This window comes from Drosophila mojavensis, unplaced genomic scaffold (assembly GCF_018153725.1).
Source record: "Drosophila mojavensis isolate 15081-1352.22 unplaced genomic scaffold, ASM1815372v1 contig_19, whole genome shotgun sequence".
Taxonomy (NCBI): Eukaryota; Metazoa; Arthropoda; class Insecta; order Diptera; family Drosophilidae; genus Drosophila; species Drosophila mojavensis.
Genome location: NW_025318726.1, coordinates 4262367 through 4286595, shown reverse-complemented (window position 1 = coordinate 4286595; position 24229 = coordinate 4262367). Strand labels below are relative to the sequence as shown.

General features: G+C 37.1%; 4 protein-coding genes across 4 annotated transcripts; 1 reads left to right on the top strand and 3 right to left on the bottom strand.

The window, feature by feature from the left end:
• Positions 1-5323: 5323 nt before the first annotated feature.
• LOC6572110 (protein distal antenna-related) lies at positions 5324-7109 on the bottom strand. Its single transcript, XM_001998226.4, has one exon. It carries the CDS (start codon positions 6953-6955, stop codon positions 5663-5665), a length of 1293 nt encoding a protein of 430 aa, XP_001998262.1. The 5' UTR covers positions 6956-7109; the 3' UTR covers positions 5324-5662.
• A 2389-nt stretch (positions 7110-9498) lies between these two features.
• On the top strand, positions 9499-10820 carry LOC6572111 (probable RNA methyltransferase CG1239). Its single transcript, XM_001998227.4, has 3 exons — positions 9499-9581; positions 9640-10529; positions 10601-10820. Exons 2-3 carry the CDS (start codon positions 9747-9749, stop codon positions 10763-10765), a joined length of 948 nt encoding a protein of 315 aa, XP_001998263.1. The 5' UTR covers positions 9499-9581; positions 9640-9746; the 3' UTR covers positions 10766-10820.
• LOC6572112 (CCA tRNA nucleotidyltransferase 1, mitochondrial) lies at positions 10817-12436 on the bottom strand. The gene is made up of 2 exons (XM_001998228.4): positions 11214-12436; positions 10817-11156 (listed from the first exon to the last, which is right to left on the bottom strand). The coding sequence occupies exons 1-2, from the start codon at positions 12342-12344 to the stop codon at positions 10824-10826; spliced, it is 1464 nt and encodes a 487-aa protein (XP_001998264.2). The 5' UTR covers positions 12345-12436; the 3' UTR covers positions 10817-10823.
• A 287-nt stretch (positions 12437-12723) lies between these two features.
• LOC6572113 (beta-TrCP) lies at positions 12724-24211 on the bottom strand. Its single transcript, XM_001998229.4, has 8 exons — positions 23548-24211; positions 18405-18627; positions 15591-15862; positions 15356-15535; positions 14839-15293; positions 14580-14769; positions 14380-14515; positions 12724-14309 (listed from the first exon to the last, which is right to left on the bottom strand). The coding sequence occupies exons 1-8, from the start codon at positions 23602-23604 to the stop codon at positions 14290-14292; spliced, it is 1533 nt and encodes a 510-aa protein (XP_001998265.3). The 5' UTR covers positions 23605-24211; the 3' UTR covers positions 12724-14289.
• Between the last annotated feature and the right edge of the window lie 18 nt (positions 24212-24229).

Below are 24229 nucleotides of genomic sequence, written 5' to 3'. Positions count from 1 at the left end.
AATGAACAATGATCTTGGCTAGTCAACGGGGTATGAGTTCCAAATTTAAAATCTCTAGTTTCAGTGGGATCGAAATGGTTTGTACTCATACGCACAGATGGACACACGAGCATTAACCAATATTTGTTTTTCCTTTGGAAGACAAGTATATCAAATAATTAATAAAATTGCTGCACAGCACCAATTCAATATTTACCAAGGTGGCTAACATCACTCGAAAAAACAACCTATACAACTGTTAACAACAATTATTAAGTGTTTACGCCATCTTAAGAATCCCAAATTCATAGCCATCCGAAAATCAATCAAATCATTGAAGGTTCCATCGTCTCCTTCGCCTGACAAGCCCAACTCCTTGGCAAGACGCACCGACTCGACCCAACACCTCTACTTCACTTGTCTTGTCTCTTGTCTGTTAAGTAGGAAATCTAAACTAAAGTAGCAGCTGACAATTCAAAAACAATTTAACGTGTGCAAAAATCAAGCATACATGCGGACGGTTGGCGCAGCTTTCTGCACTCCTGCTCAGAGACGAAAAGACGCTTTTATATGTATATATGTATATCTTTATATAATTTTATACATTTAAATTTTGAGTTTTCAATAAAGGACTATTGCAGATACACTTAGATCCAATTCTTTGCAAAAAGTTTAGAGTAGGATAACTAATATCCGTAGACTTATCATTTTTTTTTTTTGTCTTTAGACTTTATAGAATCATAACATTAGCTGACGTACAAAATTTCAGCGCTCTAGCTGTAAAACTCTGGAGATACAGTTTTATCCGATTTGCCACGCCCCCAATGGGCGGAGATATATCGGCCATAGCTCGTGATCTAGGGTGGTCGACGCGAACCTACATTCCAAATTTCAGCATTCTAGCTTTTCAACTAATATGATTATTGGCATATCGGAAAATGCATTTTCCGATTTGCGACGCCCCTAGTTTGCGGATTGGGAAAAGTGTTAACACTTTATAAACCGGAGATATATACGGTATGTGTTCCAAATTTCATTCTCTAGCTTCAATAGCGCCGAAATAAACTGCGTTCATACGGACAAACGGACAGACGGAGGGACAGCAAGACGGACATTGCACAAAAACCAATTCACTTTTGTGAATGAGTATATCCTTTCAGGTAAGGTAGTGTATACTATATTCTTTTGACCTCACTAACAAGTATTAAAGTAGTTGTTATTAAATTAATTAGTTGATAATCATTTAGTCGAATTTTATAGGTAAATAAAAGTAGTTTACCTAGTTGGAATATCGCTAATTTAATGAAAGCATTGAAAGTTCTTCGATGCATTTCTTATGCAGGTATTAAAAATCATTTTTATTAAACAGCTGCCGTGATAATCAAATGAATTATTTCGCAAAGCTTCCAAGTTACATTCTTATAAAGCTTTCAGATTAAGATTAAGACATTATGTGCAGTTTTTCTTATATCTACAATATCTTGCGGAAATAAATATATACTCGTGTACTTAAATCCCAGATAGTGAATGGAGCCAGGGAGTTAAAAATTCTCTTTTACAATGTTATGGATAGAATGCAAATATTTTGTACGTACATTATTGATAGTGTCTATATATCTATATATCCTAATGATGATAAGTAAATGAATACTAACTCACCCTATAGACTATGAATAATAATTTTTTGGTTTGACAAATTTTTATAGTTTCTAAGCTTTGCAGGTAACACGAAGCTGGCCTCCTGCAATTAGAAACAAAAAATAGATATTTATAATGACGTGTAAATGTATTTTGCGCCTTGGTGTCGCTATCCTGATGACGAGATGCTATTGAAGCGCTTTGCCCTGTTTTGCTGTAGCTACAGGTTCGTATTAAAATCTAGGCTAGTCTTATGTCCTTTCATCGCAATAGCAATTTTTACAATTTAAATTTAGACAAAGACAATGGCCGCACAAAAAACTTTTCCAAACAGACACAGACTCTTTCTCGTCTATTGACATGGAAATAGAAGCCAGAATCTTTAGCAAAAAAAAAAAAAAAAAAAAGTTTTTGTCTTTCGGCGAAATTGCGGTTTTGTTTTCGTATTTCTTTTTATAGTCATACTTTGTATTGCTCTGATATTTCTTTGTGCCAACAAACATCAAAGTATATCTGTAGACCTTTTTCATTATGCTATTTTTACATCCTGCACCAGGCGACAAAAGGGTATGCTGCACTTGTGCCTAGTTCACGTTGTCCTCTTTTATTCAGTATATCATAAATTTGTAACCGATGCATGAATGTCTTGAACTTCACTAGCCATATCATAATTTCTACTCAAATCTTCCTGCGGGCTATAATATAGAGAGATTTTAGCCAAAAAATATCTCTTCATATGCAAACAGGGAAAGTTTGTCTCTCAAATATATTATGATTACAGCAGACGAAGTGGTAAGTGAATAGGAATTCAAATGAATTTATTTATATCAATTTCAATGAAACTTCCAACTGTTACACAAACTAATAATGTTTATTTCACCTTCATAATTTGCATATGCAACCATTAATCGGGTGAGATTAAGTAGATACTAGTTAAACCTAGTTATTATTATATTATATACAAATTATTTGACCATACACGTATTGTGATTCATAAGTCTCACTTCTGGCTATGGTTACCGTACGGATCTTATGGGGTCAAATGATAAGGAACGCGTAACTTGTTTGAATACTATATATACTCCTGACATGCGTACACATCATTTTGAAGCTAATTTGATCACGATTGAATATCGATCGCGTTTGAATAATTGCCTGACAAAGATACTGGCTCCCACTCGATCAAAGCCTTCTTAGTTTTGCGTGTTAAGTGGTTTTTGTTCTCTAGCATGCGGCAATTACAATCCGATTAGTTGCATGGGTCCTTGGGTTCCTAAAGCAAATGCAATCGAATTTGGGTTCGTCGCCGCGGTGAAACATGTTTATACTCGTTCGCAAATTGAATTGACGAGAGCATATTGGCTTTGCATCAGGTTTATTTTGCTGTCCGCATGTTGAATAGTCTCAACTTTTCATTGTAACTCATCAATTTACAAATTAAATAGTATGAGAAAGTAATATTCTAGGTACGACTTTCTTACCTTGTCTATAGAACCTGCCGGCCCAAGATATCTGTCTATTGCTATTGCAGGCAGATTATCACAGTCTTTAGCAGCATATTTCTACTTTAGGCGAATGAGTTACTGTCCCTCAAACCGAAATATACATTGGCCACTTAAAGAATATTTCTTACTCACTAAATTACTGTTTATCAGACAATGAAGCTCTAGACATTATCTACTTGGTTTAAAACTCAATGAAACTATATTAAAAGCAGATTCTTCTTTGTTTTTATTATTATATTCTACTTTTATTATTTTGACATGATAATGAACCTCAATCGAAGACGATTACAGACGATGCTTAACATAAAAATGCCACATTATGGTATTTAATATTAGCGTTTATCAGAAAATAATCAAAATCCAAGTAGGATATCGGAGCCCAATTCGAAACTCATGTTCAGCCAGTGATCGACGTGATAGACAGTAACATACATATGTGTGTATGTATATATATATATATATATATGTATGTATGTATTTATGTATATGGATGCACTAGTAGGAGACTCGAAACTTTAATCCAATGATCATCTACACAAAGTTTTTTATGCACATATATTCAGTATTCATTCACATACATTTATGTATATGTGTGGCATATGCGTGTGTATGTGTATGTCGATCGTTTTGGTGATCTGTTGCGACCATGCGGGTTACGAGGCGTCACAATATTGACAGCGGTTGTATGCCAATTCTGTGGATATGCCCAGAGGATTGCTTTTAAGTAATTTTATCCTCATCCAGAATGCCACGACGATGTCCACAAGCAGAGCGGCGCACATGCAACGTGAGCGCATACAGGGAAAGATTGGCTGGAAGGAAGGCCGGATGGATGACATGAATGCATGAAAACTTTGTCAGTCGCGTAATCATCGTAATAATTCGCTTCAACTTCAACAGTTGGCAGCAGCAACGAGAAGCCAAGCGGAAATTACCAACACGCGATATTTAATTTTACCAAAAGGTAAACCAATCATTCGTCTGCTGCGGCTGCGGCTTCAGCTTCGGGCTCGGCCGCTTTTGCTCTTCAACTTTATTTCTAGAGATAATTCCCCTGCCGAAGCTTCTGGGCATTCTTCCGAGCAACCTATTCAGAATGTATCCAAAATATTTTAATAAACTTTTAATCATTTCTCTCAGCAGTGGAAACTCATCCAAATTGCAATTCCAGCCCACACATTTCAGACTAGAAATACATATATGTATATATAAATATATCTTAAGTTTCGTCAATCTTTTCACAATAATCCTTTGAAGGTAATAATATGATCATCGATCTGCATCAACATCTGATTTTTCTATTTTTAACATTTTTGTTAGTTTTATAGCTTAACTATATTTAAGCCAATAGCTTTTGGGCTCAACATATTAATCAATTGCCTTGTCACAGTCTGCCAGTCCCAAAGGCTTTTCAATATCAGTTTGAAAGCAGGAAACAAAATTTGGGTGGCGTCGGTAAAATTATATATAATTCGCCAATCACCAAGTAAACAGAAAGTTAGTTGAATTTGAACTCTTTTATTTTTTATCTATATTTTATTTATCTATATTTATTATACTCATACTGTAAAGTTTTGGGATTGCAAAATGAAGAAGTTTTTAAATTCTGATTTTAAGTGTAGTAAATTTTGATATCCCATGCGTCGATGTTTCCATTCGACTGAATTAACTTAATTTAAAAGAAATAAAACGCAAAGAGTTTTATAATTATTTTCACTCATTCCGTCTAACAAAAAGATAGACCGAATATGTATATATTTTTGTTTCAATATAGAGTACATTTCAAATTAAAAGCCACAAGTATGGTTATTTAATAAGGAAAACCTAAAAAAAATTTTTTTAATCAAGTGAAGAAATTGACCATCTTCACTATTTCATAATAGTGGAATTTTCACTCCCGTCCATCCCAATGCAAAGAGAAGCGCACACCATTAACTTTTTGAATATAATTCAAATATTATCTAGATTATTAAAATATTTGGACTTTTACGGATATTATTACATATATGAAGTACGATTCCCAGAAACTGAGAGACGGATCAGCAGAATAAAAGACAGCAAAATGTTTGAGGAATAGTTAATACACTTTATAATTAGGTTTGTATATGATATAAACACAAATCACAAATTCGCTTGTATTTAATATTTTATTTCGTTGTTCTTACAAATAGATATTTTATTTAATTCTTATGAGAAAAATAAACAAACATAATAGATTAATTTAATAAGTTAAAAATATGCCAAAAGATTTAAGCTATTTAATACATCTAAAACTCGTGAGTTCTATAGACTTATTGCATTTGGTTTTTATACACAGTCAATGATGGTTGTGTTGCGACATTAAAACTAATTAGAAGTTGTAATAATTCCATAGGTATTATTGCTTGAGTACAATTTGAAGATTAAACTTGCAATTGTTATCAAATCTTGCCCGGTTAACGTAACTCAAGGGATGGGACTCGATTCAACTACGCTATTTAAGGACGATCTAAGAATTAGAAGTACTTTAGAATTATCTACAGTGGTAGTTCCGGAATTGACTATTGCTCCGCATCGCTATGGACCGAGGTGCTGGCCGTACTGCTCTTATCGGGACTGTGGGATCTGCTGTTAGCCGGACTAGAGACTTTGGAAGCACACGACCGCACCGACAGGTCTTCTGGCTCGCTGTCGTAAAAACTTTCTTTGGAAGACTCACTATGAACGGAAGGACTTAGCCTCTTCAACAGATCATTCGCTCCGCTTGCTCCAGGCTCCATTGCTCCAGGCAGGCCATGGCCCTCGACCGTAGGATGCATGGACGCAGCAGCGGCTGCGGCGAATGCAAAGAAATTCAAACTCGCGCTGAACATTTTACACCAATCCAGGAGAGCTCCCTGCCCCTGGCCATCGCCTTCAGCCATAGGAATTTGTGTGGAGTTCACAGCTGCTTGGCTGGGCTGAGCCTCGAAGATTGGCTGCAGCATAGAAGGAAGCGCCGGCTGGCTGTTGTTGTTATTGTTGGTGCTGTTGCTGCTGACAATTGGAGTTGCTGTTGCTGTGGTTGTTGTTGTTGTGGGTGTAAAAGCACAGTCAATGTCGTTGTTGTTATTATCGTTGATGTATTGTGTTTGGGTGGGCGATGGACTGTGCTTGGCTGGATCCTTTGCCCAGTTCTTCACACTTAGCAAGGGACTATTAAACTTTTTGGCTTCTTCCAGCGTGGTGGTGCAGTCCGGCTTCGGATTCGGTATGCTGCTCGGCTCCGTGAAGTTAACTTTGGGTGACAGCTTGGAGTTGAAGAGGGCCAATAAGTTCAGCTGATGCACCATGTTGTTGGTTGAGTAGCCCGGCACTGATGAAACCGAATCCTTGCTGGCCGCGTGAGCATCCGTTATCTGCTGGATGGCCTCGGGGTGCAAGCTCTTATGTTTGATAAACTCGACCAAGGCGAACTTCTCCAGCAACGCCTCGTTGTGAGTTGTGTAGGCCATCGCCTGGCAGGGCAAACCACCGATGCCGAGATCGTCATAACTGGGAATTGTTGCGAATTTCGGGGGCAGCAATTGTAGCTCAAATTTGGCGCGTTTTTCCGGAGGTGTGTCCAGACTCGCCAGACCCAGGTTGTCCGATCCCAACTGACGGCACATGAATCTCAACTTTTGCTCATTCTTACACCAACCACGAAGCGTTGATTCCGGAACTCCTATGTCCCTCGAAACACTGGCCTTTGTCTCGCCATTATGAATTCTTTGAATTGCCCGCACTTTATCGTTCGGCGTTAAGTTTCGCAGTGGCCGCTTGCCCCGTGTACTCATACGAATATTCATATGCTGATAGGCTGATATGTCCATTTTGAAATTTCAACTTCAATTTCTATTTCAATTGACCGCAAACGGTAGCGATGTATTCTGTGCGCGCTGCTTTTGATTATACACGAATAAACTGGCAACTGCGACTGCTGCGACAATTGGTGTTCACTCTTCGGATTAACAGAAGGATGTGATTTTAATTCGGCAAGCGTTGTCCTGTCGAAGCCGTGCTTGCTCCAAAGCGAGTTCAACACGTTTGCGGCGAAGAGCGCGAAAACATGCACACGCCTGTGAATGTGTGTGTGAGTATATGTGTATGTACGTGTGCGTGTATGTACATAAACGGATGACCATTTACCAACACACTCTCAGGCCCACGTGCTCATTCTCTCTCTCGGAGAACAGGCGCGAGAGAAGCGCAGCAACAAGAACAACGAAAGAGCAGTTTACCACCTCAACAACTTGTTACTCTGTCGAGCAGAGTTCGCCTCGCGCACGCTCTGTGCGGCACGTCTGAATGGGAACAGAGGCGACAAATAAGACTAAGGTAGTAAAACTCTTGATTTGGGTACGGTTTGCCTTACCCCTCTCTCAGCTGATTTGCCTTAAGAGCCAAGATTCTTTTGTCCATTCGCCCACAATTTCTAAAACACAATGTATATGAATATGCATATATGTATATGTATATATGTATATGTATATATACATATGTGCATATACATATTTAAATATATATATATATACATAAACATAATAAATAAAATGTTTTTCCAGCTAATAATAAATCAAATGTTTAGTTAAAGTATTTGTTTTCATATAATTAATATAAATGCATTTTAAAAGCCAATAACCTTTAATTTATATGTAGCCAAACAACGGTATCACAAAAAAACTATAAATACATAAATTAAATTTTTTTATATACAAAATATAGTCTTAAATTTCATTTCTTTTTTTTCGCCGGTTAACAGTTGAATAACTTTTTCTTCAATGACTCGTTAAAAAAAAAAAAAAAAAAACAAAAAAAAACAATGCGATCGCATATTCACAGTACTACTTTAGTACTTTAGTACTTTATTTAAATTTTTCTTCTGATATGAAAAAGACACTAATTTGATTTTGCAGAGTTCTAATATTCCTTCTGCTATAATTAATATTTAATAAAAATAATCATATATGATGCCTATATGTAATAAGTATAAAATAATTATAGATAATAATAATAATATAGAATAATAATAGAAGATTTTTGATATTTACTTCACTATCATTGAAAGATTAAATTGTAGTTTAATATGAACCACATTAAGAAATTTGGGAATATTTGGAAAAATTACATTACATCTGGTAAAATATTAAAATTAGAAATGCCTGAGCATTTATTTATGTCAACGTCCCCCACTTATGGAAAGCCTTCTTTCCCATATTTGAGAACGATCTTACATTATTTTGCCCAAAGAAATAACTCCATATATCATTCTTTCTGTCTTAAATGAAATAAATGAAGCGTATGCTGGTTAATTAATTAAAATATATAGAAATATATAAGTTTGCAAAGTGAGCCACCGATGCTTTTGCTATGCTAATTTACAAGCAATAATAATCAAATCAATAATCAATAATCAAATAATATTATTTTTTATTGAAGAACTTATTCATTATTTAATGATTTAATTTGAATAATAAAGCACAAATGGAAAGTGATTGGCACTTCTATATGAATTTCTGCTGTTCGTCGTCGAGAAGAAGAGAATCACCCCCATCTCGTGTGTTTGGAAACGGAATGAAGATTTGCCAAATAACAAAAACATCACACCTCATTCCCTACCACCACCCCTCGTGCTGCTAGTACATAAGATGCTATCAATTCTTCATCTTCAAGATTCATTATATTAAAGTATTTCGATTGACTAGATTCAACAATTCAATAATATGTCTATAAACCCACCATTTCGAGCACCACAAAGCTCTGCATTTTGCATTTTTTAGTTTGAATTTAATGCAAAAGTACATAAATAACTTATCATTTGTATCTGTTAGGCATTCAATTGACACGCCACTTCAAATGCGCGCCCAGAAAGAAACCTTAATTTTGATATCAATAGCAGAACTGTTTGTTAACATTAATAGTAACAGAATTGGTCTTTGCCACTATCCATTTGGTTGTAAAGTGAGTGTATTTATCAAACGTTTCATTTAAAATTAAAAAAACTCAGGTGAGCTTCTTCCATTAATATTTTGATATCGCAGGTATAAAGTGATTTCAATACAGTCGACTCTTGTTATTTCAAACCTGCGTTATTTCGAACCTCTCATTAATTCAAAGTTATCACTCAGTAATTCGAACTAAAAATCAGTGCTAAGACGCGGTAATTCGTACCCATATGATTACACACTCTACAATTCGAAATATTTTAAGAGTCCCTTGAATTTCGAAATAACGAGAGTCGACTGTATATGATAATTTGATAAATAAATCGATAGTCAAAGTCTATCGCATTTACTCATTTTGCACTGTAAACCAATACTTTGATTTATAATGCTCAAATATACATATATGTTTTTCAAATATATTGGCAATTAAACTGGTCTCCAACAAAAATAAAATTGTGGGAATTTTTACTTCGTACTACATTAAAAAATAGTTTTCTACCTTTGCGTACGAAGTGTAAGTAATCATATCTCTAACAGAACCACCACAAAGCAATTCGTAACACAAGAGATAGTTTTGGCCTTTTAGCGCACTGTTTCGCACAGAACATGTTAATCCCGCTAAACATTTTGTTATTGAGGTCCGCAAAATTTAAACGTTTTAAAACGTTTCAAATTCATAATGGATTTAGAAAATAATAACAATACAGTGGTACCTGAATTCAAAAAGGAAGACGTTGATAAAAAACGCTCAGCGCCAGACGAAGATAATGATGGCGTTGCGAATATCAAGAGATTGAAACTCAGCGGCAAGGCTACAAAAGTGGAGAACGCACATGTGCCTGAGAATAACAAAAAACCAGTTGCGCAGAGTCCAAAAAAGCGTATACAACTGAGTAATAGCAAGCCCAGGATCAATAAAAATGAGACGTTTATATTTGGCAACTATAGGCATTATTATGGCAAGCGCATTCTGGACACAGACTTCCATGATATACGCTTAGATGTACTGGCCATGCAGCCGGAGTTATTTCGAGGCAAACAGTTGCTCGACATTGGCTGTAACTCCGGTCACTTCTCTCTGGAAATAGCTAAGAAATTTGAGGTGAGGAGCCTGGTTGGCCTGGACATCGATCGCGCCCTGACATCCGAGGCCCAACTGGCCGTCAACCTGCTCAAGCGTTCCAGTAATATTTCAGCAGCGACGGCTGCTGGCAAATTTCCATACAATGTAAAATTTGTGCATGGCAACTTTGTGCTAGCCGACGATGTCCTACTTGAGATCGAGCGACCACAATTCGATGTCATACTCTGCCTCTCTGTCACCAAGTGGATACACCTCAACTTCTGTGATGCGGGCCTGAAGCAGGCCTTTCGACGGATGTACCTGCTTCTGCATCCAGGTGGCAAGCTGATACTAGAGCCGCAGGCATTCGATACCTACAAGCGACGCAAAAAGCTAACGGTTAGTGAAACAGATATACGAGTCTATAGCTCATTCCGAGAATAATCGTTGTCATTTCGTTCGCTTTGCAGGAGAGCATAAGGAAGAACTACGAGGCCATTCAATTCAAGCCTGATCAGTTCACAAGCTACCTACTCAGTCAGGAAGTTGGATTTGCTGACATGCAGCTGATGGGCGTTCCAGCGCACTGCCAAGCAGGCTTCAAGCGCCCCATACTGATATTTAGTAAAGTCTAATCTAGTCTATCCACTTTAGCATTTAAGTAAGAAATTAAAACAATTGAATGCTCAATTTTCACTCCGTGCGTTGCTTTTTATTGGGCGATGGCAACTGCTCCAGTATGGCGGGCATCTTCTCCAGCAGCTGTTCGGCACTTAATGTAAAGTCGCTGTCTGCCCACAGCAGACGCAGTTCATTTAAAACCACGCCCACTTGTTTACCCGCCAGGCCGTACGGCTTCAGTGTGTTGCCATTTATGGGTAAGCTAGGCATCTGCCACTCCTTCAACTGCGCATAGAGCTCCAGTTTGTTGGCGTATTTTAGTAACTGCTCAACGTAATCCCGCTTAGCATAGGGCTGAAGGCACAATTTTTGATAGTCCCGTAGACAAACATATTCGGAGTTCACCTGAAATGGAAAAATCATATTATTTTCAATCGTTGTCATTTCTATTGTATGGATTACTCTCTCCCGCTGCTGAGTGATGAACAAAGCAAGATCCCGCTCATAGGCGCTCAGCTTCAGGCGCTCGTGCAGCTTCATGGCCTGCTCGCTGCTATGCAACAGCCCAATCAAATATAAGATTGGGTAATGGGGCTCATGAAAGCGCTTGAGATCGACGCACACTCGCTCGAATTCTTCAAGATTCGGATGAATAGGGAGACCGCATTGCTGCAGCAGTCCGCAATTGTTCATTTCTAGTATCAGCTCGCGATTAAAGTTGCCAACTACAATCTTCTGCAGTTCTGCCCAAATACGTTCTCCACTGATCCGGGCCAGACCCACGGCATTGGCCTTGATAGCCGCCAGCGTTGCCTTGTCATGACAGTCCGGTCTCTCAGCGATGCGACCATAGAATCGAAAGTAGCGAAGAATGCGCAGGTAATCCTCCTTGATGCGCACATCGGCATCGCCCACGAAAACGACGCGACGTTGCTGCAAATCCTCGTAGCCGTAGAAGTAATCGTAGACTGTCCCATCGAAGCCGAGGAACATGGAATTGATGGTCAAGTCACGACGATTGGCATCTAGTTGCCAGTCGGTGGTAAAGACAACGTCCGCATGACGTCCATCTGTGCGCACATCAATGCGCAGCGTTGTAACCTCGAAATTCTCTTTGTTGTGGATGCGTGGCGTGATTGTGCCATGTTTTTCGCCCTTGGCATTGATAAGTCGCACCTCCTCCTTGCCGAACATCTCCTTCATCTGCTCTGGAGTGGCAGTTGTCGCAAAGTCAATGTCTTTCGGCTTAATGTTCATTAAAATGTCCCGGACGGCGCCGCCTGCAATGCGCAGTTCGTAGTCATATTTCTTGAACATAGCCACAAGAGCCTCCAGCTCTGGTGTGAATATGCTATGAAACTCATCGCTGTCCACCTTCTTAATTGCGGGATTCTCACGCATCTTGGGCGGCTTGCCAAGCTGTGATATTATCTCCGACGAAATTTTGGTTGTCTTATTAGCAATTCCGGCCGGCGACGCCATGCGGCACCCAGATGTTGTGTAGTAACAAGAACACTGCAGCAAGCGGGCGGAAACCAATGCAGCGGAACGTGGAAGGGTCAGCAACTTGGCAATCAAACATGTACCATGCATTTAAAAGCTTTGAAGCCGGAATCACAAATTTATTAAACTTCAAAAGAACTACAAATAGCCAAGTGAGCAACGGTATTATGTTAAAGCAGCTGATTACGAATATGTTAAAACAGCTGAAACTCATATTTGATTAACATACATGTTATCCGCTCAACAGCAACAGCTGGCTGCGTTAGTAACGACTGCATCAATAATCGTTATCGAAATAGGGCCATTTAAAATCAATTAACATTTAGGCTTAATCACTAACCATACAAATGGTTAGTGGCTTAATAGATTCACATTCTGTTCGCAATATATATTAGATACAAAAAGGAATTTTTTAAAATACCGACTTTATAGCGAACAGCTATTATTCTCATAAAAATAACTCGCACAATAGTAATTATACACAATTTTTTATTTCTAATATATAATATAATAGAATATATATATATTTTACCAATTTGCGCAAGTTGCAGTTCCTTTGCCAATTTCAACAAGCATTTCCACTAAACAGGTTTATATATTGTGTATGTAAGCATATACATACATATAGTATTTCAATTTTTATAAACTTTCTTTGCCTTATTTTAAAACATTATATACATAAATTACGCGCGCGGAAGTGGCAATTCTTAAAAATAACTTTTAAAATTAAATTTACACAATAAAAAGAATTCTCAATCGGTTACAATCTGTGAATTATTTAAACATGAAATTTAGCTAATTTCCGTATATATATATATATATTTATATTTATATTTATTTCTCTTTATGTGGGGTTCAGTGTATAACATCTACCAATGTATAGTTATAGAAATCCTTTATTTTTTGCAGTATATATGTTTATTAATAAAGTTTTGCCCCACTGCTAAAATTCTGGCTCAGTAAAAACAAGCACGACTTTCCATGTATTTTTCTTATATATAATTAATATTTTCAATTTGTTTCAATATGTATCTTCGCGTATGTTAGCTTGAATTTTCAATTTGAACATAATTAAACATCAGAGATGAAAATTAATTTAAAATAGTATGCACTATGATAAAAGCGAATCGTAATGTTGAGAAAACCGACAGAATTATATGTGGTCACCAAATAGATGAAGCTTTCAACTAACATTTTATACATAGACTATGCTCTGACAGATCTGACAGTTTTTACTCTAGAATATAGCCTAACACATATCAGGAATATATAACGTACCAGAAAATTCAAATTTATCTTAAAATCGCACTCAGCCCAATGCGATCTTTAGTTATTTGAGCTAAATATTAGTTACACATTTTGTATCGATACTGCCGCAGCAAGCAGTAGCAGTCGATTCAACGATTTACACTGACCTTAATTATTTGTAGAATGTCTAATTACTAATATATAATTCTGTTTATAATGTAAAGCATATATATATATATTAGGTATATATTATATATGATTTTCTCTTTTCGTATATTTTTCAAACCTAACAGCCAGTTTATGCAAAAATATTTTTGATGCTCTTCTCGTATTTATTATTGGGTTTTCTTTTTTGTATTATTCAATCAATTCATTTATTCATATTACGCGTGTGTTTCTATTTAATGCTAATATTTTTTATGTTTCTTTTCTTCTTTTTTTTTTTTTTTTTTTATCATTGTTTTATGTTTTTTTGTGTTTTGTTTTTGTAATGTTCTTTTTCTTTTTTTAGTGCATTTCAGTAAAATCGGAGATCGCAGTATCTTGGGTTCAACATAATTTAATGGACGAGTCTCAATGCTATCTGCTGGCTTAGTATTACTCATTAGTTTTCTTGAACAGCATTATAAAGATTATCAACATTATAACCAAATGACTCGAGCTCAATATTCTCATGTTCTGCATTTACACGGCCCTCGTTGTCGTCGTCATCGTCGTCGCCCTCTTGCCCCTCCTCATCGCTCGAGGAATAGAGCTGAAGTGCCCGCAGCTGCATTTGCACAAAATGTTAATGTTCCATAAGGGCCGCTAGAATCACAAAATAAACAAAAACTTAACTTTGTACTAGATATTTTGATAAAGAAAAGTGTGAACTTACGCGATGGGGTTCGGCCGGTCTTATTCTCATTGGGCGTGAAGTTTAGAAAGTCCCATATCAAAATAGTATCATCGTGTGAGCTGCTGACGATTTGAAACTCATCGAATTGAAGGCGAAAAACTCTACCAGTATGTTCCTAAATGCAATCAACATTAAATCAGTTATGTATATCAATTGCAACAGTCTAGAGGAGTACTTACCACGAGGGTGTTGAGGCACAGTGTATTGGAGGCGGCGCGTGGATCCAGCGCTGCAACCAAGTCCCAGACCTTAATTTTACCATCGTAGGCACCACTGACAATGCGCTTCGTATCGAAGCGGATGCAGCGCACCAACTCTTCATGACCTTCCAGCACGCGCAGGCAAGCTCCGCACTCAATATCCCACAGCCTATCGAAATGCATATTCCAAATATAAGTACAAATTATTTAAAAATTAACTAGAGCTTTTTCAAGTTACCTAATTGAATTGTCGGAGCTGCCGCTAACCACTAGCCGATCCCTGTATTGCAGGCAAGCGATGCCACGCTTGTGGCCATTCAGTGTACGCACAAATTCACAGCTCGATGTCGACCACACTTTGATAGTGCGATCCCCACTGGCAGACACAATATACTTCTCATCAAAGTCCACTACATTTACGGCGGCACGATGGCCGACTAGGACGCGACGCAGCGTAATTTCGCTGGGCGAAGTCATGTCCCAGACCGCAATGGAGCGATCTTTAGAACATGTGACCATCATGCCATTGTTAAAACGTAAATGTAGCACCGCCTCACAGTGATGAATCAGTGTGTTCACCATATCCCCGGAGTTGACGTCCCATACACGCACCGTGGAATCGCTGGAGCCACTAATGATCACCTTGTCATCATATTGTAAGCACAGAACTGAGCCAGTGTGTCCCATTAGTGTCTGCAGCAATCAGAGATTAAACGTTAATCGAAGATATTCCAAAATTTAATTGAAAATCGCACCTTGACGCACTGCAAATCCGTCCGATCCCATATCTTAATTGTATTATCCCTTAAGCCGGACACAATCTTTCCATCATCGTACTGCAAGCAATAGACACCCTTTGAGTTCTCGGATCGACAATTGATGCGGCGCAGCATGTGCCGTCCAGTCCGCCAGTTGTTCTCTATGCTGTCAATATCCTGAAAATAGCATTAATTAATTAATTTGTCGCTTACATTTTACTTTGCTGCTCACATTCATGATCTTGGGGAATAGTTCCCGATGGAATGAGTGCGGTCTCTGTGTTTGGCCGGGTCGTGGCTTGAACAGATGTTGCATCCAATTGCGACGCTCGGCCAGGCCGCGCCACAGCGAATCAGTGCGCACCTTGCGCTCAATCAGCTTCTTCCACAACATGCCCTCGGAGATGACGCGAAGCCATTCCTTGCACACCAGCTCGGCAGACTTAAGGGACTCCGCATCCAGATACGATAAAATATTCTCGGCAATGTGATCGAGACCTTTTTCTGTTAAGAATAAGAGACGCAAATACAAATTAGAAAAAGTTTTAAGCTGATATTAAACGGAGCATCATGTGGAAAGATCGACGTGTCATACTTTCAAGTCCTATATCCTTAATAGGCTCTGAGATTTTAAACTATAAGCTATAAGAGTTTTACTGACCACGCTGAAGAATTCTTGAAAGTTATCTAATCCAGATGACGAATTCACTCGAATGAACATGTTTGTAAGATATACGTGCAGCTAATGATAGTCGATGACTCATGAAAACTTTCCGTTTGTTCAGCTTGAGTGAGTCTTGCGCTTCTTGAGCACATCCAAGCAAATCAAACAAAAGCAAATGAGTAGCCTACATATACAATTGTCTATATTAAGGTCAACAAGCAGTAATTAGTTTAAGATCTAAGGCATGATTCATTGATGCAACAGTATCCAAAGTTACGCTCAAGAACTGCTCTAGACCCACGCGCCACCTACGAGCGCAAGTGGAACGGACGCACCTAACGGCAAGTTAGCAATGGGAGAGGAGATAAAGAGAGCTGACAGGGAGCAATCGTCAGATGTCGCATGAGATTACTAAGCACAGCTATCGGCGGGGAGGAGGCGGGCAGGAAGGAGAGGAAGAAGGAGAGCCGACCCTGTTGGGTCTGCCGTGAATTGCATAAAGTGCTGCATTTTCCAAACACAATTAAGAATGTGGATAGCTCGCAAAGTGACTTTGCAACAGCGACAATGTTGCAAATGCTGAGCTGATGTAGTTCAAGTTGTCGTTGTTATTGTTGCTTCACCGTCGCCTGCCTAACGGCTCATGTCGCCTGCCTATCCTCAGTCCGGTCGCTCTTTCTCTCGCTAGTAAGTGTATGAGTACGCCGTCTTCACTGTGCATTACATTGTAAACTGTGGAAGCGGTGCTTACTCCCGCTCTCTTTCCCATTCCCTCATCCTGCCTAAGCAAACACAAGCAAAAAAGTCCGACAAGAATTAGTTTGTTACTCTCCCTTGCCTTGCTCTGGCCTAGCTGGGTGTCTTAACTATGTCATAAAATGTGTAACGCCTTGTTTCAGATACTCGCCTAACATGCTTCACCTGTAATAACCTAAGGATCTCTCAATTCTTAAACTTTTTTCCAAAATAAATAACAGTACAATATTCAGATGTAATTTATACCCAAACTCAGATATCCTATCATTACGTACCTTCTTAAAAAAACATATTTGAGTTTTAATATTTTTGCTCAGTTCATCGATTCGAATACTTAATGTATGACGTTTTGTTTTGTGCGGCTTTTGCTTGTTTTATTTTCATTCTGTTCCGGCAAAGCGCGTTTAATGGAAGCAATGACCTTTCAGTCAACAACATAAGCAGCAGAATCACAGACGGAGGCAACAGCAGAGGCAGAGGCAGCAACAGAGAGCGTCACCTGCGCTACCCTCCCCCGTTCCGCTGCTCGTACTCTCTAACAGTTGCACGGCAACGGCTGGGGACGAGGATAGACACGGGAAAGGGGAAAAGCAGATTCCATTCGTTCGGTTACCTTCACGTTTCGCAGTTCAACTCTGTTCCTACGCGCTTTTGTATTTGTTTGTTTCTTTTGTAGCCTTTACTTCAGTTGCACTTTTAATCGTCTATCAGTTAGTCATAATCATCTAGTTTTTAGCTTACAATTTATTTTTAATAAGAGATCAAGAGAAATTCGCGAAAGGAACTCAGAACTGTATTTGAAGAAAGCATATCAAATATACTCTCCTAACAATTTTATGTTTTATATGTTAACATTTACTTAATCCATATTTCATACAACAATCGGAAAGGTCAAGATAAGTTTAGTCAATTGTGACTAATTCTACTAATTCATAATTCTAGTTCTCCAGATTCAAGTAAACTGTTTGTTAATATAAAATCAGATGTTTATCTACATTATGAGAAAACAAGAAGAGACGCTACTTAATTTTTCAGTCTTAATCTCCATTAGAATTCAATACCCAACACATACATACATATACTTGGTTCCACTTAAAGTGATAAGATAAGAAAGGGAATACTGTATTTCTCTTCGTTTTTTAGTAAATCGGTGCAACACGCAAAATCAAACAATGTCATATAGGTAACTGTAAAATGATTATATATTCCTAAAAGAGCGACGAGAGATGAGTGCAATTAGTGTGTATGACGGGAGCAGCATGAAAAAGTAAGAATGCTGCAGTGAAGACAGCTAGACTAGGAGATACTTTGATCCGTTGGAGAGCTAAGGAATGATAATAGCATTAATAAATCTAGTTTTTACAGAAAAAACTAAATCAAATTATATTCAATTGAAGTTCCTAGCTCTTGTGAACAAGACTATTATATATATATGGGGTCTGACACAGTTCTGATTTCCCATTTTCAAAGGGTTCAAAATATTGAAATGGGTGTATGTACGTTGATTCCAGCATACGTATAATATATGAATACGTGCACAAGGAGCTATGATCAGTTGGAACGAGAGGCTCTCTCCCAGTCTCGATTAGAGCACTCTTACTTGCTTCTATTCAATTTACTACTTACTTGGCAGCAGTGTGATAAAGTCGCGCTGTAGCATCGGCTTCAAGTAGGCATTGATCTGTCCGTGCTGATAGTGGCACATGCGCGATAGCAGCTGCTCGACAAAGTCCACCTGTCCGGCTTCGCTCCACTGTGTGAAGTACTGAAAGCAAACATCCCGCTCTGTTTGATATGTGGGTGATGAATCTTTCTTGCGCACCGGATCGTACAGCATTGTGGTTGTGAACTATATACGGAACAAAGGGGAAGAAAACAGAGCAAAAAGTTATCATAAAGTCGAGTTTACAGCTTAGGTAATACGCATAACACACATATGTAACTCTACCCAGGTCAGCGGACAGCGATGTCGGTTGGGAACTGGAATGTAGGTAACCCTTGCACTTGGCAATGATATTACCAAATGCCGACTTAAGCGAAGTGGAAGTTGAAGTTGCGCAACTTGAAGATGAAATAATAAAGGTTTTTTTTTGTCTTTCAATTACCCTATAAGCTGAACTCGAAATCTTGGCTTTATTGTTCTGGTGCTGCTGAAAGACATTCACAATTACAGGTGAGGACAAGCTCAAGACCTACCTGGTCAACAAAAATTAAAACAATTTTATTTTTCTTATGTATGCCCAATTATAAATTGTTACGTGAAAAGCTATGAAGAGCAGATAAACTTGTTCTCTTCCTGAATTATTCTGCTTTGCTAGTGGATCTACCCAACCTTCTTTCAATTTGTAAAACTCGTTTACCTGATCCATTTATTTTGTATGTTACTGATTTGAAATTAAATTTTTGTTGTAATAATTCCCATTTTATCGATTATAAATCTTATCCAAATTTATGAATAAAAATATATCTCGCACATCTTTAGCCTCCTAATCTTACCATATTCCAATTTGTAATTTAAAATAAAGCCATCAATGAATGTGTGAACTATAGACTATATTTTGCAGATCATATGCTGAAAGTTTCATTAAAAGCCGTTGAGTAACACGAAATTACTAAGCGCATTTTCGATACCTATACATACATTTAAACATACATACATTTAAACACCTTCAAGTGTTTTTCCTATGAAGGCATACACAAATGTTTAAATACATGCACTGCGAATCACAATAGTCGATGAATCGGTTTGTATTGTACTTTCAGCCGCTTCTTTAGCTTATGCTATATAGATCTGCATGGCGCTATAGCAGTGGCGTAGTCTCCGATTTGCAGCTGATTGCTCGAGCAGTGACAAGGTGTTGATCGAATTGAGTTGAAGTGTTTTTCATCTCATTTTACAAATATGCTATTTCATTGAGAAACTGCAAAGCTCGAATGACGGTAATTCTCTGATTTTATTTTTTAACGAAAATGTTTATCAAGTTTAAATTTCATTCTACCTTAATATCTATTGAAAATCATATATTTATTAGAACGCATATATTTATATATATTAAAGAGTCATCTTCTTACTATTTATTTTATTGTATTTTTTTTTTTATTTTATTAAAAATTTAGTTAAGTGTATAGAAAATACAATTATGACCCATATATAAGGGGGAAGAAAGAGAAACTGATGGGATTCATGTATATATTTATAAAAATATAATATGAACCTTTTAGTGCATGATCAGTGTTCATTTAGTCGAAATGTAGTAATATTAATACCTTGACTATATAGACCTCGTCTATACAGGTGTGTATTTGTGTGAATAAACAATTGGTTGCATTTGCTTTACTGTGAGCATGAGACTTGTGACTGTGTGAGTGTGTGAGTGTGTGAGCGTGGCCAACGGCTTTAATTAATAGCATATTATATTTGCCGTGGTTGTTGGCATTGCTGTGCTTTGCTATTGCCATTTATTAGCGTTTGCATTAAAAGTAAAGTTAAAATCACTTATTAGGTTAGTTTGTTTATGACTTTTGGAGCGTTTGGCCTCCGACTGTATTTGCCAGTGAAGCTAAAAATTATTTTTCGACTTGCAAACAAACAAAAAACTTTTTGGTTTTCCTTATTTTTTGCACTGCTATGTGGGTCAAGAAACTGCTTGAATATGTGAACTCACTAAGCCACATACGTTGTAGACAACGAAGACTTAAGAGATGGGGAGAGATATTGGAGATGGAACTTTCATCTGTTTGGTTAGGATGTTAGTTAGATTTTCACATTGCATCTAATACTCCAGGCTGCCCCTGGGACAGAATTGATAAATACTGCACAGTTGATACGACTGACATCAAAGACGAAAAACTAATTCTATAACTATGCACCCTTATTTATTGTTTTTTTATACCCTGAACCCATTTTCAATGGGAAATCAGGGTATAATGGTTTTGTTGAAATGTATGTAACAGAGAGAAGGAGGCGTGGCAGACCCCACAAAGTATATATATTCTTGATCAGGGCGACGAGCTGAGTTGATTTGGCCCTGTCCGTCTGTCTGTCCGTCTGTCCGTCTGTCCGTCCGTCCGTCTGTCCGTCTGTCCGTCTGTCCGTATGTATGAACGCGTCGATTTCAGAAGATATAAGAGCTAGAGACCTCAAATTTTTTTTTAAATGTTCGTAATTACAGCGCGCATATCAAGTTTATCATTAAAAATCGATAACTCGTCCCGATATTTTTTTATCGATAAAAAACCTTATCGAAAACCAGTTATAAAATTATATCTTCTACACCTTTATTGCTAGAGTCTCCAAATTTTTAATGTATGCTTATATGCAATTTATACAATTTCGGTTTTTGTTAAAATTTACCCCCCACCCTTAATTTCACCCCCTCACCCTCACTTTTGTAAAAAGCGTATTTCAAATACTAGAGACTTGTGCTTTGGCAATTACATGCATATCCATGTCATAATCATAATCTGAAAGTTTCATGAAGATCGTACGTCCACAAAAAAGTTATTAAGCAATTAAGTTCTCAGAGTAAGCGCTCACTGCCGCCCATGCGTGTTTATGCTTGTGTGTGTTTATGTATGTAATTGTTTGTGTATGTGTGTAAGTGTGGGTGTATGTGTGTATTATGTGTGTGTATGTATGCCTGTGTGTGCGTGCGTGCGTGCGTGTGTGTGTGTGTGTGTGCGTGTTTCTTGTGTAAGCTGAAAGACGCGAAAAATTATTGAAATAGCTATTACTCCAAGGGTTCAGGGGATCTCGTAGTCGAGTAGTCTCGACTAGAGCTTTCTTACTTGTTTTTTTTTTACATTCCCATTGAAAATGGGAAATCAGGGTATAATGGTTTTGTTAAAAGTATCTAACAGGCAGAAGGAGGCGTGGCAGTCCCCACAAAGTATATATATATATATATGACGAGCTGAGTCGATTTAGCCCTGTCCGTCTGTCTGTCCATATGTATGAACGCGTCGATCTCAGAAAATATACGAGCTAGAGGTAGAGATTTTTTTCTAGGTCCGCGCATGTCGAGCTTAAATATCTATATAACAAGCTCTAAATATCTATATAACTACCCCCGATATTTTATTATTGATTAAAATCCTTATCGAAAAGTAGTTTTATAATTATATCTCCTACACCTTTATATATACAGTCTCCGAACTTTGAATGTAGACTTATATGTATTTTATATAATTTCGGTTTTTGTCAATATGTCAATATATAGACGAAAAATATTTGCTGATTTTTATTATTTCTTTATTTAATAATTGTTATTTAGTTGATTAAAGCAAATGAGATACACACTGAGGCTTTTCTTTTCTTTAAGGTATCTAAAGCCGAAATCAATCGATTCCATCGATATCCAAGGATCTAACTCTCAAACCTAATGATCAAAAGTTCAATGTCTCATTTAATTATTATTTTACCTTAATATATATACAGTAAAGTAGTCTGAATTGCTATATACTATATATTTATAAATTTTCTTTATGTGTAAATAAAAACTAGCAACATATTTTTTTAACGAAGCACTGACTGGGCAACAGTGATATGTATGTATATTTGTATGTATATTTCAATAGAAAGCAGAAGCACCTGCAGAAGCTTGAAAACAAATCAAGTCATCTATTAATTACAAAAACCTCCACAAATATAACTATGACTTCACTGAAAATAGATCGAGCAACAAAAAGTATAAAAGCAAAAGTCAACGATTTACTTTTTTATACCAAAATAAAGATAATAAATAGTAAGTAAATTATAAAAAGAACTGGTTTAGCCTTGTATATACATATGTGTGTATTTATCATTTTAGTGTAGCAAAAAAAAAAAACTTATGCGCAATTTGGACGCCATCTCACCTTGATGGCAGCTTTCGGGCTTACTACAACAATAACAAAGATGACTCAAATGTAACTTAATTGCTGAACGCGTAGATTTTGGGCGAAAATCAACTTTTGACCCAGAAACAGCAACAGAAGCAAAGCAAACAAATTTTTGAAACTCTTATTGACTGCTTCTTAACGTAGGAACGATTAACCTTCAATATTCCGACCTCACATCTCAATATGTGCACAGATACGTATAATCTGGATTGATGGGATTGAAATACACACTAAATAAAAACAAATGTATATATATATATATTTTTTTTTTTTTTTTTTTCGTACATAAACAAAACTTAAAAGTATCGAAGGCCAATTAACTGCTAATTACAAATATAAGCAGGTGAGCTAAAGCGAATAGCTGTCGGGCTCTGCGATACCCTGTACGGGCCTCCGATTTAATGAAGTAATTCAATGTGTATAATAACTAAGATTTACGAAAATTTGATTAGAGAAATATACAAATATAAATTGTTGTATGGTTTGTTAATTTTATTTTATATGTTTATATTTTATATTAATTTTAAAATTTAAAAACTTGTGCTAACACCTGCCTCGATTGCGATTGCCATACTGCCATACCCATTTATCAATATTTAATGGGTACACAAAAAAGTATGAGTAACTGCGAAATGCTTAAGGTTAAGCATAAAAGAAGAAAAGCTAACAGCAATTTTAATAGAGTGCACGAGTGCAAAATACATATACATATGTGTGTGTATACAAAAATAAAACACAAATACTTATGCACAGAAATTGTATGAATGTGTATGCATGCATATGCGACACCTTGAACATGATGTATGTATGAATGTATCTATGTATTCATATTGACAATTACAAATATACAAACGTATACCTGAAGAAAATAAGTTAACGATGTACTTACTGCTTGTGCATTGGAGTTAGTCTCGTCCATTATTTTGTCAGTCTCCATTTTTATCATTGTGTTGTTTTCGCTGTTGTTTTTTGTTGTTGTGTTTGTTAAATTTTTGTAGCTGCTTTGACTGCTGATCTGTGATTCACGCACACACGCACTCAGGAATTTCTTTTTTCGCAATTAAATCAAATAATGTGAGTATATTTAGCACAGAGGTTTTGGACTATAATTTATAATTGGGCATTATTGGTAAGTTTCAAAAAATTACAAAATTTTATTTGAGGTTGTCCCTCTGCAATAACTCTCTTCTCGGGTGGTGACTTTAGCGCTTTCTCGTTTTTACTCACTTAAAATTTTCATTGCTTACTCGTTCGCGCTTTATATATGTACATGCATATTCACCACGCCGCGCGTTACTGCCTACAACAAATTCATGTTATTCTCTTTGACAAGTCATTCTTTTCGTTTGCCAGTTGTTCGTTTGCCTTCTCTGTTCGTTTAACACACTAAAATATTTTTTATCACACCGTGCAGTCGCCCGCAAATGCACGTATATTTGTGTGACACTAATAAACATAAATTTTTAAATATTTTTTACAATTTTTCTTCACAATTAATCAGCAACGGCACGTAAATGTTAGAGTTGTACCAAATGTTCGCAGTATATTCGGACGAACGACTTTCCGAACTA